The sequence below is a fragment of the Terrapene carolina genome, unplaced genomic scaffold (genome assembly GCF_002925995.2).
Source record: "Terrapene carolina triunguis isolate 2854851 unplaced genomic scaffold, T_m_triunguis-2.0 Scaffold97, whole genome shotgun sequence".
Taxonomy (NCBI): domain Eukaryota; kingdom Metazoa; phylum Chordata; order Testudines; family Emydidae; genus Terrapene; species Terrapene triunguis.
In genome coordinates this window covers 10979009-10996156 of record NW_020664448.1, presented here as the reverse complement: position 1 = coordinate 10996156, position 17148 = coordinate 10979009, and the positions used below count along the sequence as shown (strand labels likewise).

The following is a 17148-nucleotide window of genomic DNA, read 5'->3' as shown; positions in this document are numbered from 1 at the left end:
TATAACGCGACCCGATATAACACGAATTCTGATATAACGCGGTAAAGCAGTGCTCCGGGAGGGTGGGGCTGCGCACTCCAGTGGATATAACAAGTTCAATATAACGCGGTTTCACCTATAACGCGGTAAGATTTTTTGGCTCCCGAGGACAGCGTTATATCGAGGTAGAGGTGTATATACTAATGATGTCCCTCAGTGGGCTGTAAAGGATGCAAGTATGACCCCATTTTACAGCTGTGGAAACTGAGGGACAGAGACTGTCTTGCAAAAGATCTCACAGCAGTGAATAGAGAGCACTACAGTGTACTGAGATGTTGTCAGAAAAGGGAGTCTCCCCATGTCCATACTTTCCCTTGAATTTGGGGTCCTTTGCAGTTGTAGTTATTCCTGATGTGGGAATGATCATGGTAAGGGAAATCCTGATCCCATTAAAATCAGCAGCAAAACTATCATTGACTTCAGTGGGGCCAGGATTTCACACACACCCCATCCCTGCTTGTATCGCAAGGCTGCCTTTTTGTTCTGTTTGTACAGTGCGCAGCACCGTGGGATCCTGGTCCAGGACTGGGGCTCCCAACCACCTCAGTGATACAAGTAATTAATAAAGCTAGTCTGTGGCACCATGGCATGAGCAGTGACCTACAGTAGACTCCATCTATGGTCTCCAAGTGCATAGGACTACAACTGGCCACCACTACGGCAAACTCAAAATGCTTCAAACAGGGGCAAGCCTAGAAGAGGCAGAATGACTGTTGTAGTGAATTAGTTGTGTGCTGTAAGCATGAAGACTTTTGTCCTCCAAAAACTAAAGTGCTGATCCTGTGCTAACAGTAATTAGATAACTCATCTATCTAGCTAACTAGCTAGCTAGCTTTCCAGTTGTGTCTAGGATCTCTAAATGAAGTTATTACTCTCAATAGTTCTGAATCCCTATAACATGCAAGTATGATCTGCTGTCTGTATAACAGGGCATTTACCAGACAAGCTCAAATAATGACTTTTTAAACTCTACTCTTTCCATTCAAAATTTCAGGATCAAATTTAAATCTTGATGTTGCCTTGATCTTTGTGCTGATACAGGTTTGATTGTTTGACCTGAACATGGGGGGCTGTTTTTCATACTTATATTTTATATTTGCATTCCTCAATAAGTAGAATTCTTCTTGTCCAGGGGGAGTGTGTACTGTACTTGGGATCAGCATGACTTTATAAGATCATAAGGACTGCTGTACTGTAACTGAGAAATGTTCCATCTAGTTAGAGGAGCTCTTACAATGGCTGTTGCCTGATGTTTCAAAAGAAGACATGATGCGTAGTTAAGCACTGGAATAGGCTTCCAAGAAAGGTTGTGGAATCCCCATCATTGGAGATTTTTAAGACCAAGTTGTACAAACACGTGTCAGGAATGGTCTTTCTTGGTTTACTTGGTCCAGCCTCAGCTCTGTTCCTGGACTACATGACTTCTCAAGGTCTCTCCCAGCACTACATTTCTGTGATTCTATTATTCTATGCATAGCATAATGTATCTACTTATGAAGTACTATACCATAGGGTCAGGGGGAGCTCCATCTCCTGCCTCCCTCCCTCAGCTGGTGATCAACGTATGCTCTAGAAGATCTCAAACATTATAGCTTTGATCCTAGCAAATGAAACTGGAGAGGTTGTGGTATTTCACTACTAGAGGAAGTTGGTTATCCACAAACTAACTCCACAGAAGGTTAGGGGTAGTGTAATAATGTGTGTAACAGAGCCCCTTACTGGCTGAGCTTGGAACTGTTCCGCCAGAGGCTTTGGTGAGCCTAGGAACCAGAAAGCCACCAGTTCATGTTTCAATATGTTTGGGGTCGGGTTTTTTCTTTCTTTCTGAATTGAGAGACTTCCCAATGCAGGATTCAGAGGTCTTATGTGGAGAATATTTCCCTGAGATCTAGCTGTGCACATAGCTGGTATATGCAAGCTGACAGTCTCATTACTGCTTGCCTTACCCTCGCCTACCTTTTCCTTCTGATTGTTCTATGACAGGATGCAGCAAGTGGGTGTATTAGGATGTTAAGCTCTTTAGGGCTGGGATTGTCTCTTTCTCTGTATACACAGCGTCCAGCCCAATGGGGCTCCAATCCTGATTGGGGCCTCTTTGTTACTGTAATACAAATAATAATGTGTCAGGTCTCTTCTGTCATCCTCCAGGTTCTACCCCAGAGTGCTCGTGAGGCTCAGCTTGCCCATTCTGTAAAATGGGTACAGTATTACTTCTCTATCTCACTGGGGTATAGAGGGTTCTTACTGAACTGGTGTTTATAAAGCCCTCTGAGAATCTCCTATGGAAAAACAACTATGGACCTGAATTAATACTAATGAAACCGATGAAAGTGTTTCCATGGACTTGAATAGTTATTGGATCAGCCTCTATAAGTGTTGTTTTTATTTCTCAGGTCTATGGTAATGCTGGGGGCTTTTTTCAGAAGAAACAGGAAATGAATCAGGCCAACATTCGAGCTTTCTAAGAACCAATTACGATAATTTATTACCTGACAGTCACCTTGGAAAAACCATCTATCAAAACATCTCAATATCCCCTTCTAATACACTAGTAAGGGTATTTTTAAATATATGTACAGTTGGAAGATCCCTTACAAAAGCATTCAGTCGGACTAGTAATTATTTCTTTATGGAGTTTTGCCTAGATCTGTTTTGAAAATCTGTTTGCCTTGATATTAAAGGGAGTCAAAACTCTTATAATTTCTAACATATGGATCGGTTTGTTTTTTGTGAGGAAAAATTGGTGCCCTGGGGCCTGGCAACCCATGGGAAATAGTAATGAGCTCTCTGCTAATTGTCATGCATAACCCCATCACTGGGGTCTGCAGGGCTAATGTGAGGATTTGGGATCTTTACAACAAAATTGTTCATATGGTTCAATAAATAAAACCTTGTAAACACTTTGGTTCTGAATTAACACATGGAAGAAAATGTGAAATAAACAAACTTTCCAATAATGTCATGGAATATCAGTACTTCGCCCTTTGTGCCCCTGTCTGTTTGTCACTCTTTCATTGTTTCGCATCTAATGTTAGGGATGTCCTGATCATGGAAATGCAAATTGTGTTGAGTTTGCAGGATGAGCCCTTAGCCTGCAAGCACTTTGGGACAGGGACCTTCTTTTAATTTATAGGCCCAATTCTGTGCTCATTTACATCAACATAAATGAGGAGTAACTGCACTGAAGTCTTTGGAGTTGCACGGCTGTGAAACTGGTGTAAACAAGAGCAGTATTTGGTCCTGTGGTTGTAGCCCAACCAAATAAATCAAACTTGCACAAAGCAATTCAATATCATTACAGCCCCAATGGCAGTTAATACACTTGATGCCATAATTAGATCAATGGACCTTTCTCTAGTTAAATCCCCAGACTCCGATATTTGTACTAAAGGTCTTTACAAAGCAAAGGAAAAGTTGAGCTGCTAAATGATCATTTTTGAAAGTTCCTAGTTTCCGTGGGAGAGGAAGGACTACTGTCTGACTGGATTAGAAACCAACAACTATTGCACCAGTTTGTAAAGAAGGGATGACCAGGAGCGTGGGATTTGAACCCAGAGAGAGAAACTGTTAAAAGGGAATTTGTAAATCATGGTCAACAAAAGGTTTGCACAACAATAATCAGTGGGAATGTGTAATGGGAAATCCTTCTGGGGTTTCAGAGGAGATTTCAAAACATGCTGAGTAAAGCCGCCTGAAAATCCAGAAGCAACAAGTACTGTCTTTTTTTTTTTTTTTTTAGTTTTTTACTAAAAAATCAAAATGGCAATACTCCACAAGATATAAGAAAACAGAGGGCACCCATCCCCATGTCCTTCATGCTCCTTCGATCCATGTTATACAAATAATATATCATGGGCAGCAGGTATAATATGCCAGGTGAGGCTAAACCTCCCCTAAGTCCAAGCCCTGCCCATGCTCCGCCCTTTCCCCCAAGCTGATGGGAGCTCAGCTGCCACTGGAGGCCAGTGGCCCAGTGCTGGGGCCCACACTGGGGGGCGGCCGGCAACCTGGTGCTGGGGGCGGCCGGCGGCCCTGTGCTGTGGCTGCGCTGCAGGCGGTCCAACGCTGGGGCGGACGGTGGTCCTGGGCAGTTCAACCGGGGCTCCTCCAACCACGGGGGGTGAGGGAGCGCTTGGGGCTCCAGCGGATGGGGGGGGCAGTAGGGGCTCAGGTAGAAGGGGCGGGGCCGCGGGGCTAGCCTCCCTGAAGGGGGGGGCTCACGCGCCACTCATGAAATATATATTTAAAAAATACAATTCCTATAGGGCAAGGGAGGGCTTGTGCCAGCCCCTCTGTGCCACTAAAGCTTTGCCATAGAGCTCTGCAGGGAAAGGACTGAGGAGTGAGGGGAGCTGTGCAAGGTGTGGTTGCCATCCCTCCCCTTTCCCATGCATGATAGAGTGGTACTCTGCACCCACCTTTAGTTGGCTGGTGCAGAGGGGGTCAGAGGAGGGGGCCCCTTATGGAAAATGCTATTGACCATAGCAGAAAACAATAAACTTTGAATTTATTATTTGAATTTAATAGAGATTTATTATTATTATTTAATTATTGCATGTATATACTAACACCTAGGTACTCCAGTCATGGACCAGGACCCATTGTGCTAGGTGCTGTACAAATGGACCAAAAGGACAGTCCCTGCCCCAAAGAGCTTACAATCTAAGTATAGGCCTGCTATAGAATTGTATAGGTCCAAATACCTATGGAAAGGATGTTATTCTCTACAGATTTTAAAGAGCATCTATAGAACTCTATTAAATGTCTGTGTAGAACCCAGTTGTTTTTAGTTCATTACATTCAGTAAGGCTTTCCCATAAGCTTGACCAAATAGTAGTTGCAGAGGAGTGTTCGCCACTCTTGCAGCCCATAGACTGGAACAGTATCGCTACAGACCTGCTTGTGGGTTACAGGATGAATTCTGTCCCCATTGGATTGGGAAGGTAAATTAATTTCACCCATGTTCATTGCCAATCACATTGTTCTCATCAGACAGGGAAATTGCCATTCTGTGCTATGTTTCCTAAGCACTGGCCCATGGCTCCCTGTAACAGCAGAATCACTGGTCCTGCCACCCAACCAGCCCCTGGACTGCTAGGTACTGTGGGAATTAGTTGCATTGTAAGATACAGAGCTTTTGAAGGAAAATGCAAATTAAGGCCTTGATCTGGAGAGGTCCTGAGCACCTACATCTGGCATTGACTTTTAATGGGTATTGTGGGTGCTCAGTGGGGTGTATTGAAAACTGTTAAAATTGTGATTCGTTACTTTAAATTCTCTGGGGTTTCTTGGTCCAGTGTGCAGTCAGGGGGCTCTGAAAGGAGGTGTGCAATCAGAGTCTGCTAAGCAGGCAGACAGCCTAGAGGAAGGAGGGGTGACGTGCCTCTCTGTTTTGGGGAGCAGCCTGCTTTGTCTCTTTCTGTTTTGAGGTTCTTGTGTGTTATCATTCTGGAGTCTAAAAAATAAAGTTATGTTTCATGGAAAACTTCCAGCAAGAGCATTTTTATGTTTTTATCTAACGTCTCTGCATGCCCTCAACATAACACTTGGCTCCCTATAAGATCAGACTCCAACAGCCTGATCCAGCTACTGTTAAAGGCAGTAGGAGTGTTCCATTGACTTTAGTAGTAGTAGGATCAGGCCCGGTAGTTTTGCTGTAACTGACATTTTGTATCTTCCTTTCCCCGTCTTGGAAAATGGGGAATGGGATTCAGTTGCAAAGAAGCTGCTATCTACTGGTTAAATGCCCTCTCAAATAAGAGGGGGTGTGAACATAGACTCACAGACTAAGTCAGAAGGACCATCATGATCATCTAAATATCTGAGGCTTAACTAGAGCTAGAATCTTCAGCAATACCCCCCCCACCCCCAACAAGTTTCCTTGTAATGTTATGCTTTGCTAGTGGTTGGATTTTCCCATTTGTTTTTGTTTTATTTTTCATGAAGTAATAGCCATCCACTACAATGATTCATTTTCCATATGTTTTTTAAAATGATCAGAATGCTTGTTAATTGGTTTTAGCTCTTTTAGGAAGTAGCTAGCCACATTACTTACCAGTGATAGCAACACAAGAAAAATGACCCATGCAATATGGCTTTTAGGCACAACTCTTGAATCTCAAAAACAAAACAGAAAACCTCAGTGAATCAAAGCTTTTGATCTGGGACATTGTCTGTTTCCAAGTTTATTCTACACTGTATTAACTCAGTGCATAGAACCGTTTTACCAAGTGGTTCTTTTCACAGACCTACTATTAGGCCAGCAACTTTTGGCATGTGGCCCGTCAGGGAAATCCACTGACAGGCTGGGACAGTTTGTTTACCTGCCTCGTCCGCAGGTTCGGCCGATCGCAGCTCCCACTGGCCGCAGTTCTCTGTTCCAGGACAATGGGGGCTGCGGGAAGTGGCATGGGCTGAGAGATGTGCTGGCCGCCTCTTCCCGCAGCCCCCATTGGCCTGGAACAGTGAACCATGGCCAGCTAAACAAACCGTCCTGGCCCACCAGCGGATTTCCCTGATGGGCCGCGTGCCAAAGGTTGCCGATCCCTGTTTTAGGTCTTCTAATAACCTTACTGGAGCAATGCTCCCAGAGGACTGGCAGCCTGGGTTTTATTCCGAGCTTTGCCATAGACTCCTCCTTGTGTGACTGAGGCCTTGCCTACATTGCAAACTTTTACTGCTGTAACTATAGTTAAAGCAGCAAAAAACAAAACAAATGAAAAAAAAACCAACCAAACAAATTCTAGTGTAGATGTAATTATTCCAGTATAAAAGTTCCTATATCAGTATAGCATATTCTAGTTCAGTGAAGCAAAATAAGCTATACTGGTATAAAGCACATTATATGGGTATACTTTTGTCTACCCTAGGGTTTTTACTGGCATAACTATATTGATTTAAAAAAATCACACTGCTAACAGACATAGCTATGCCAGTAACTATACCCAGTTCTCTTCTAAAGGAGCAGCAGCCACTGGATTTCTTTGTTTCTAGGTTTGTCCCTTTCCCTCTAGGGATGAAATCAGCTGCTTTGTTCCCAAACCTTAATAAGTCTCTCCAAATTGATCATTCTGTTTGGGCATGTGGGTTTTTCAAGCCTTGCTTTAATGCTGAACAATTTCTGCTGGCCTCTTTACTCCTCTGTATTTGTAGGAAACAGATGGCTTGAACTTGTGATTATCTCTTTCTTTGACATCCATTGTAGCTAAACTTTGACATTTGTAGTAGCTTTGAGCCTTTTCCCTGCTTTGCCACAATATTTTCATTGTACAGCCCAGAACTGACTTAGAGCTGGTGTCCAAGGTTGATTTTATTCTCTATTATTTCAGAAGCCTTGCAGGTTTGGAGACTAAATGTCAAAAGTACAAAGGAGAAAAATACACTTTTCTTCCTGTTTTAGTTGGGCAATATCAGGCACGCTTTTTTGGGAAATATTTTTTGGACTGCTCTCAGAAGATCTTAGTCTCTTTCCATTGTTTTATAATGCATTTTTTGCATATCCATCTGGAGTGCACTACTGTATAAACAGGGGTCAGAGGTGCTATTAGAACAGAGAAATGGTCTATCCAGTCCCATGTCCTAGCTTCAACGCTGTCCGATGTTAGCTCCTTCAGAGGAATGTGCCAGACACACACGATTGTGGAAGAGCTTACCTCAGGTCCTCCTGTATAAAAGTTTCTATTTTTATTTCTATATCAGTGTCTACTTCTTTTTATTTTCAGTTGTACTAACCTATTTATTTGCCATAATAAATGTGTGTAGAATTACAGTTTAGTCGATATTTAGCATTTAATGTAGAAGGACACCTTTTGCAAGTTCCTTGGATGATATTTTTTTACCAAGACAGGCTCCTATGCAGATTATTCCAAGAGGGGTCACTGTGGCTGGTAAGAGCAGACTGTGATATATTCTGTTATTTAAATATGCCTTCGCCTTTCCTTCATAGGGGATGGCCTTTACACTTGAAGAGAGGCTACAACTTGGAATTCATGGTCTGCTTCCTCCGTGCTTCTTGAGCCAAGATGTTCAAGTTCTCCGTGTCATGAAAAGCTACGAGACCAAATCCAGTGATCTAGACAAGTATGTTGAAAAAGTCTCCTCCGTTTTCAATTTTTGGCTGGGATTGTGGTCTTTACAACCCGCATGGAGATGTGAGGATCCCCAGTTTGAAGCCCTACCTGCTCAGAGCCCTTCTTCAAAATCACTGTTCTTCCACCTAAGGATACTCTGTTAACTAACAGTTTGCCAGTTGTGTCTATTCTAGCCTGCTCATTGTCTCCTCTGTTCACTCCAGTTGTCTCCCAAGGTAGATATGACACTACACAGAACATGATCACTAACATAGTGCATTCACTTAACTCTATCTGTCTATCAGCATGTTCAGTAAAATGCCTGATGGAAGAACAAAAAGAACCTGCCAGCCTATAAATTTAAAAATCCTATGCAGTGGTAAACATCTGCTTCTCCTCCTATTCCTAACCCACCATCACTTTCAGTATTGCTCAGAAGTAAGGTTAAGATTTTGTCACGGTTATTTTTAGTAAAAGTCACAGACAGGTCATGGGCAATAAGCAAAAATTCACAGAAGCTCACGACCTGTCTGGGGGCGACTGACAGCTGGAGCCTCACTCCTGTGGCAAGGGCTGACAGCTCCTCCAGCCCCACTGCTGCAGGCGGTAGGGCTGAAGCCGAAGAAGTCACAGCGGTCTGTTAAAGTCACGGAATCTGTGACCTTCATGACGAAATCGTATCCTTACTCATAAGAGTTACTGTGGAAAAATGCTAGGTGCTTCCTTTCCCCAGTGGCTGTGTGTTTTGCTTTTCCGTCACTGTTGCTGGCCTGGCAACTGAGAAATTCAGACAAATTGTACCCTGCTCTCTGGCTTAGCACTTCTGCTGCAGCAGCATTGGCCCATCTTTATCATAGACTTAGGCACCAGTCTTGCATTATGTAGCATGCAGACAGACTGCGATGGCTATGAGGAGCCCAGCAGTTTGCCCACATGCTATACTTCGCAGGATTAGGCCCTGAACACATAGTATGGTTAAGTTTGCACGTTTCCATTCTAAGTGGGCCATTTCCAGTTGCTTAGAATATTTTCAGACTTGCACTTTTGTGGCTGAAATTTGACAAATTCATTCTCAGCCCAGGAATCATTTTCAGGAAAGAAGAGAGTATAGGAGAGATGTTTTGACATAGCTCAAGCACATCAGCGAATCCTACATCCCCCACAAAAAATAATATGTGATCATCTAAGACTGTGTCATGACGCATATGTACAGGTGGGCAAAGTTAAGGTTACAGAGGTGACCTAACTTTTCTTTTTATTACCTCATTTTTTAAATTATTATTATTTTAATGTTTCTTTTTTTGGTATGGAATTTAACTATCCTTCTTCATTTTTAACACTGATATCTTCCCACACTCTTTCTAAGGGAATAGGTTGATTGGGGTATGTAAGGTTTGAAGGCTGATGTGTGTTGACGACTGTGGGTGGATGGGCGGGAATTTTATTGGGGGTAGGTTGGAGAATTTTAGGAATATGAATCTATTGCAGTTTGTATATGTGTAGTCCTTAAAATATGTATAGCATGCAGACCACTTGATAAATTTAAATCAGATATAGATTAATTCTGGCACTGGCCCTCATAACCATACCTTCAGCATAGTTCTTCTGATCCTCCTCATTAGCGATATTTGTGCTGCAAATCCTGAAGATCCTGAGGATACTGCAGTTTCTGATTTTCAGAGGCACTGAGCATGCACCTCTCCTGTCGAAGGTAATGGGGCTATGGATTCTGAATACCTCTGGAACCTCAGGCTTGAGCTGCCCATCGAAAGACTGGTACTTGGCCCTTGTGGGAGTGTCCTGCGTTCTTAGCAAGTGAGACATTATGAATCTAGATTCCATTAGCTTCTTCAGTCATGCACGGCATTGGTGGAATTGTCCACACCCAGGTTCTTTGATGTGTGTATCTGTTTTTTTTCTTTTTTTGTTTTTTAGATACATTATTCTTATGACACTGCAAGACAGAAACGAGAAGCTTTTCTACAGAGTGCTGACCTCTGACATTGAGAGATTCATGCCCATAGTTTATACTCCCACCGTCGGCCTGGCCTGTCAGCAGTATGGTCTAGCTTTCAGAAGGCCACGGTGAGTAGACTGACTTTTTTTCCTTCTATAGTTGGATGTGAATGTTCCTTTGTATCGAGCACCCATATTTCTGTGGGTGGCCCAGCAAAAATAAAATTTGATTCTTGATCAAAATATGGGCTGTCAGACAGCTTGTGCTGTTGTGCTTTTAATGACAAGCTGGGTAGCCGGGAGTAACTCTGCTGTCTTCCTGTAAACTGTGAACAGAGGGTGGTTTTGTTCTGAAACAGTACTGTACAGTCTGTGTAACTTAGCCACAAATGTCACTCCGAAGCCACACCCTTCCACTCCCTGCCCTCCTTTCTCTCCTCTGCTGTCTCCATAGCACTGAAGTTCTTTTGACAGTACGACTCTTTGAGGAACATTTGGGCTTTAAATACCTGTTGGTGACTCGGAGAACCTGTGTTGTTTCATATGCCCTGCAATGGATTGCACAGCAAAGTGCATTTTTAGGGAGAAATATTCTGCATGATTCCTTGTAATAATATATTTTTAAAAAATAAATAATTTTGATTAGCTAATGCTCTAATTATAGTTGTTAGCTATGAGGGTTTTAGTGCTTTCCTGAAAGTTCAATAGTGAAGATTCCTTTAAAGTGTCTTATTCTTCCATCCCTCAAATGCATCACTAGGCTAAAAACATAGGCTTTACTCTAAAGACTTGTATTACAAGAATATCTGCATCTAATAAAGGAGTGGAATAATAATAATAATAATTAATATATCACTTTCTATTTTCACTCTCATTGTACCTCCAGTGATGGTGGGTGAGGAGTATGACCCCTATAGAAGGGGTGGGGAAACTGAGGCAGGCTTTATGTGACTGGCCCAAGGTCACTGTGGGCATGTCTATATTGCATCTGGGAGCGATTCTCCTAGCCTGGATCTGCAGACTCGTGCTAGCAGGGCTTGTACTATTGCTCTGAAAATAACTGTACAGACAGTGCAGCATGGGCTGGCGCTCAGGCTCGGAAGCCTGTGAGAGCCTCAACATCAAAGCAAGATCTGCAGGGCTATTTGTAAGGCGCAAGCACAAGCCCCGCTACCACACGTCTGTGGACCCTGGCTGGGAGGTTCACTCCCGGATGCGGTGTAGACATACCCAGAAGGTACTGTATGAGGAAGGCCTTGAGTAAGTGAGGCCTGAAGACCATTTCCACAAAATATGAAAAAGAATAGATTAGGGACAGGATTCATTTGTATTTATGATGCCATGCAGAAATGAAAAGCCACCCTTCTCCCTTAAGTGGATCACCCGGCCCGCTGCTCTGTGTGTGAGAAAGCAGGTTGAATGGGATTGCTATTCCCCCTGCCTCCATTGCACAGAGGTGGGGGCATGGGCGGCGCATGATGGAGGCGTGGGGAGGCTAAGCCTCACCAAACCTTGTGCCACCGGGGGCGGACGGGCAGTGGCGGGGCCTCAGTCAGAAGAGGCAGGGTAGGGGTCTAACCTCCCCAAGGGGAAGCTTCACCCACCACCTATGGGTGGCGGGAAACTTAATGTCCCTCCTGACCCCCAAACTCACTGACCAGTGTGCAGTGAAGGTGACGTCATCTGTGCTGCCCATCCTAGCTAACAGATTGCTTCCCCATCCCCACCCCTCTGCCCTGAAGCACAGGGGAACAAGAGAAGGACCTGTGGTGTGCTGCCCCTTACACATGACAAGACGTAAAGTCCCAGGCCTGGTCTACCCTTAAAAATTAGATTGATTTAGTCACCTCGCTCAGGGCTGTGGAAAAGTTTATGCCCTGAGTGTAGTAGTTAGGTCGATCCTACCTCTGGTATAGATGCAGCTAGGTCGACGGAAGAATTGTTCCTACCACCTCTCAGTGAGGTGGATGAACTGCATCTAGAGAAAAAAACCTTCCATCAATGTAGGAAGCATCTACACTATGGTGCTACAGCTGATGTGCTGCTGTAGTGTAGGCAGATCCTCAATCTGGTCCTAAGGCAGGGGTTCTCAAACTGGGGGTGTTGCGAGGTTATTATATAGGGGGTCATGAGCTGTCAGCCTCCATCCCAAATCCCGCTTTTCCTCCAACATTTATAATAGTGTTAAATATTTTAAAAAGTGTTTTAATGTATAAGGGGGGATCGCACTCAGTGGCTTGCTATGTGAAAGGGATCACCAGTACAAAAGTTTGAGAACCCTTGTCCTAAGGGATTAGGGAAAAGAACCTAAAGTTGCCCCTCCCCCTGGATATCTCTATCTGTGAGCACTCTGAGACAAGGACTGTTGCACTATTCACAGCACATTGTTGGCTTTTCACCAACTAAGGTTAGAACTGGGAGCTCCTGACTTCCAGTCCTATGGTCACACTACTAGACCACACTGCCTCCCCCTGTGAGTAGTTTGATTTAAAGTCTACACAACAAACACTGAGATTAAACCATGTCTTTGGCTTGTCCTCAGTTCTGTTCCCAATCCTCTTGTTATCTCAGGGAAAGCAGCAGTGTCTTTCCTCACGCAGGACTTTGTGCAGTTGTTGCTGTTGGAGGAATTCCCTTCCTATAACTCATTTTTTAAAACCTACATTATTTTGCCACTGGGGTAAGAACATCTGCTCTCATGCACTGGTGTCCCATTGCAAAGAGTTTCTGTTGTTGAACTTAGGCAAGGAACTGTTATGGATTCCAGCCAGTGGCTTTTGCAGAAAAGGGCAAACCATAATGCCCTGATTGCAGTTGATTTCTTGTTTTACGGAGGATACTGTTTCTCTGCTGATATACTGTGAGCTGCAGTCTAATTTCAGTTTTGACTTTGATAAAGGTTGTTTTCCCAAGTCATATTTACAAATAGTCATTCTTCGAACAAGAAAAATTCCTATTTGATTATTTACAGTGATGAGATTCACATGAGAAACATTCATTTTATGTTGTTATTCTTATTCAGATCTGATTATAATTGTGTGGTAGTACTTTTTCCTGTGGAGGAACTTGTGGAGCAAAGTGGTTGGATTGACGGAGTATTTGGCTCAATGCAGCAGGCCAGTACTTCTCGGTTGAAATCACTGGGAGTGGGACCCTCAAAATTTGACGGGAGCAGGGTAAACGGCAAGTGGCAGCCTCAACAGCTCCTCAGCGCTCCTGGTGTCTGGCAGCTCCAGTAGTTCCTCCAGGTCTCTGGCGCTGTAGCTGCCTCTGTCGGCTCCAAGCTCCAGCAGTGAGGGGAAGTCGTTCCGCTCCTCTGGCAGCTCTTCGCCAACTGAGCTGGAGGGCCTGCCTTTTATAGTTCCACTTCCTGTCCCGCCCCTCTGCTTCCGGCAGGGCGACCGCGGGTATCCCAGTTCTGCCCACAGGTGGCGGTCGTGGTTCTCTCCCTCTCTGTTCGGGACGGAGACCACACCTCCTCACTACATGGAGTCACATTAGGGTGACCAGATAGCAAGAGTAAAAAATCGGGACAGGAGTGAGGTAATAGTTGCTTATATAAGACAAAGTCCCTAATATCGGGACGATCCCGATAATATTAGGATATCTGGTCACCCTAGGTCGGAGTGTTGAGCTGAAAGGGGATGTAGAGGGGATTACTATCCAGCTCAGCCCTCCAATGCCCCAACCAATTTTGAGCCATGGCACCCAACCCCAGAACCCATGTGGACAAGAGAGCCAGAAGCAAGGTATATGCTTGCCTGATGACTTTGTGCCGCCCCCCCTAAAAATATGTTGTATTTGGAATGTTCTTACTGTTGCACTCTGAGTTCTGTTTGTACTGTTGCATTCATTAAAAGGATTATGTATAATTGGTTATTTTGCAGACTGGTTAGTTAAATGTATTTCTAAATACAAAGAGATTATTTTTCCAGAGGTTTCATTAAAACTTTAAAAACCATTCACCGTACATCCATTATGAGTCATCATTGCAATTAACACAAAAAATCCTTTAAATAAGGCTGAAATAATGCATGGGTTTTGCAAAAGCACACAGGGAATGCTAAACTTAAACCACCTACACACAATACCCCAGTGTTCGCAGTGTCTGTATCCCAATACAACCCCCACGGGCTAACATGTTCAGCCATGAGACTCAAAATATGAACAATAGACATCCCTTATAGCATTCCCCCATCTGTTTGTGTTTCTCTATAGGATGCCTTGCTGGTTGCTCGAACCTCCAGGCAAGTCTCCACACTTCAGCCTCCCACCCATCTGTAAGGCTTTCCCTGTGCTCTCACAAATATTACGCAAAACACAACACACAACTGTAATGATTGGCATACACCTCCACCCCGATATAACGTGACCCGATATAACACGAATTTGGATATAACGCGGTAAAACAGAGCTCTGGGGGGGCAGGGCTGCGCACTCCGGCGGATCAAAGCAAGTTCGATATAACGCGGTTTCACCTATAACGCGGTAAGATTTTTTGGCTCCCGAGGACAGCGTTATATTGGGGTAGAGGTGTATTATTTTTCTGCTGCTTCAAAGCAATTCCATGAACAGCGCCATCTGCCTTTCAGACAGCCAAATGCACACTCCACAGCCATTCTGCAACTACGGAGGCAATAGTTAATATGTTCCTTCCTTCTATCCAAGTGGCTTGAGTATGGCTTCCTTAGCCAGGACATTCGGGGATATGCTGGGTCTCCCAACATAACCAGACCAACTTCCACCCCATTAATAGCCACAGTGATTCTAGGGGCAAACAATCCTTTCTCCATTAATTTAAATACTACTGAGTTCCAGAAGATCCTAGCGTTGTGGACCATTCCAGACCACTCTGCATTAATTTATGTCTGTAAACTTGCTGTGGTAGTCCACCAGTCCTTGCAGCACCATGGAAAAATTCTGCGCCCTGATGGAGGGCAGGGAGCGGGGGAGAAAATGATAGGTACCTCATTCATCAGTTGCACCTATACAGTTTAGGAACCCCAGGCATGCCCCATACATGCAAGGCTATCAATAATCTTCTGAGCATTACCTCAGCTTCATGGCCCAGTTAGACAGCACCTTATCAATGGCATAGCAGACCTGCTTAAGAATCGACAAAAAGTCCTGTGGCACCTTCTAGACTAACACATATATTGGAGCATAAGCTTTCGTGGGTGAATACCCACTTCGTCAGACGCATGTGGTGGAAATTTCCAGAGGCAGGTATAAATATGCAGGCAAGAATCAGTCTAGAGATAACAAGGTTAGTTCAATCAGGGAGGATGAGGCCCTCTTCTAGCAGTTGAGGTTGAGCATCATCCTCCCAGATGGGAGGATGATGCTCAACCTCAACTGCTAGAAGAGGGCCTCATCCTCCCTGATTGAACTAACCTCGTTATCTCTAGACTGATTCTTGCCTGCATATTTATACCTGCCTCTGGAAATTTCCTCCACATGCGTCTGACGAAGTGGGTATTCACCCACGAAAGCTTATGCTCCAATATATCTGTTAGTCTATAAGGTGCCACAGGACTCTTTGTCACTTTTTACAGATCCAGACTAACACGGCTACCCCTCTGATACCTGACACCACTGCTTAAGAATGGCCCCCACAATTGATCTCCCCATGCCAAATCGGTTGGCTACAGACCGGCAGCGTTCTGGAGTAGCCAACTTCCAGATAGCAATGGCGACTCATGAGGGGGTGAGGACTCCGGCTGGGGGTGCGGGCTCTGGGGTGGGGCCAAGGATGAGAGGTTTGGGGTACAGGCAGTGGCTTGGGGCTGGGGATGAGTGGTTTGGGGTGCAGGAGGGGGTGCAGGGTCCCAGCGGCACTTACCGCAGCTCCCAGGAAGTGGCCGCCAGGTCCCTGCGGCCCTTAGATGCCTGGGCAGCCAGGGAGGCTATGCACGCTGCCCTCATGCCCACAGGCACTGCCTCCGCAGCTCCTATTAGTTTCAGTTACCAGCCAATGGGAGCTGCAGACTCAGCACTCGGGCGGGGGAAATGCGTGGAGCTTCCCTGCACCCAGAGTTGCAAGGATCTAGCGGCCACTTCCGGGAGCCGCGCAGAGCCAAGGCAGGTAGGAAGCCTGCCTTAGCCCAAGGCCCCTGCTGCACCACTGACCAGACTTTTAATGGAGCCGCCATGGTCCGTTTTTGACCAGGTGTTCCGGTCAAAAACCGGACATCTGGCAACCCTACTCCCATACCGTGAATTACCTAACATGCATCCAAGAGCTGTGTAGACACACCCTGGGACCCCCAAAGCAGGAAGCTGGGTTAACCAGGAGGGAGACAGAGAAAGGAAGAGTCACCATCCTTTCTCCCCCACATTGTAATTTAAACTCATAGGGTCTTTTTCAAGCCAACTCAATATCTTCAAGAGTTTTTCTAGCTAAGGGAAGTCTGTGCTGTGTCTTAGGTTCAGGAACCTTCCACATTCTCCCTCAAAGCCAAGTAGGCCTAAGTGGATGGCCGGCACATAGTGTATAATGTAGTGCAGCTATTTGTTTCAGTAGGAAAAAGTTCTCTGCTTCTCTTCATCCTCCTCTCTCACCCGCTAGTCTCTCTGGGGCAGAATATGCACCTGTGACGTTTGAGATCACAACTAACTGCCTAACACAGGGGTGAAATCCCAGCCCCATCGAAGTCAATGGCAAAACTCCTATTGACTTGAAGAAGGCCAGGATTTCACTCCAGATGTCAGAGTTGTTTTGAAATTAGGCCAGTGGAATTCCCTAAGCAGTTTCTGATTAAGTAGGTTCAAAGGAGGAGCTCGAGGTGGTCAAGCGAGGGTTGATCACGGATAGGGGATGCAAGAGAATGCATTTGCAGGCTAAGGAAAGGTGCCAGCTGAGAAAGGAAGGTGGATATGTATCAGGGTGGAAGGGGATGCAGTCAAGGAGGCAGGACAAGTGGGGTATGAGGTGTATAGTAGGAGAGATTTCTCTGTGACTGGAATGAAGGCAGGAGGGCTTTGGACAGGGAGAAGAGGGGTAGGGAAGCCACAGAAGGGAGCAGAGCTCTTGTGAGATGGCATCGGTTTTGTTAGTAAAGAATTTAAGCAGAGACGGGAAGGA

The 17148-nt window shown here is 44.9% G+C and overlaps 1 protein-coding gene across 1 annotated transcript in view; it reads left to right on the top strand.

The window, feature by feature from the left end:
• ME3 (malic enzyme 3) overlaps positions 1–17148 on the top strand; it is a 198030-nt gene that overhangs the window by 97093 nt on the left and 83789 nt on the right. Inside the window, exons 2-3 of the mRNA XM_026651621.2 lie at positions 7985–8118; positions 10044–10193. Coding sequence (XP_026507406.1) covers positions 7985–8118; positions 10044–10193 — 284 coding nt within the window. The remainder of the gene's footprint in view (positions 1–7984; positions 8119–10043; positions 10194–17148) is intronic.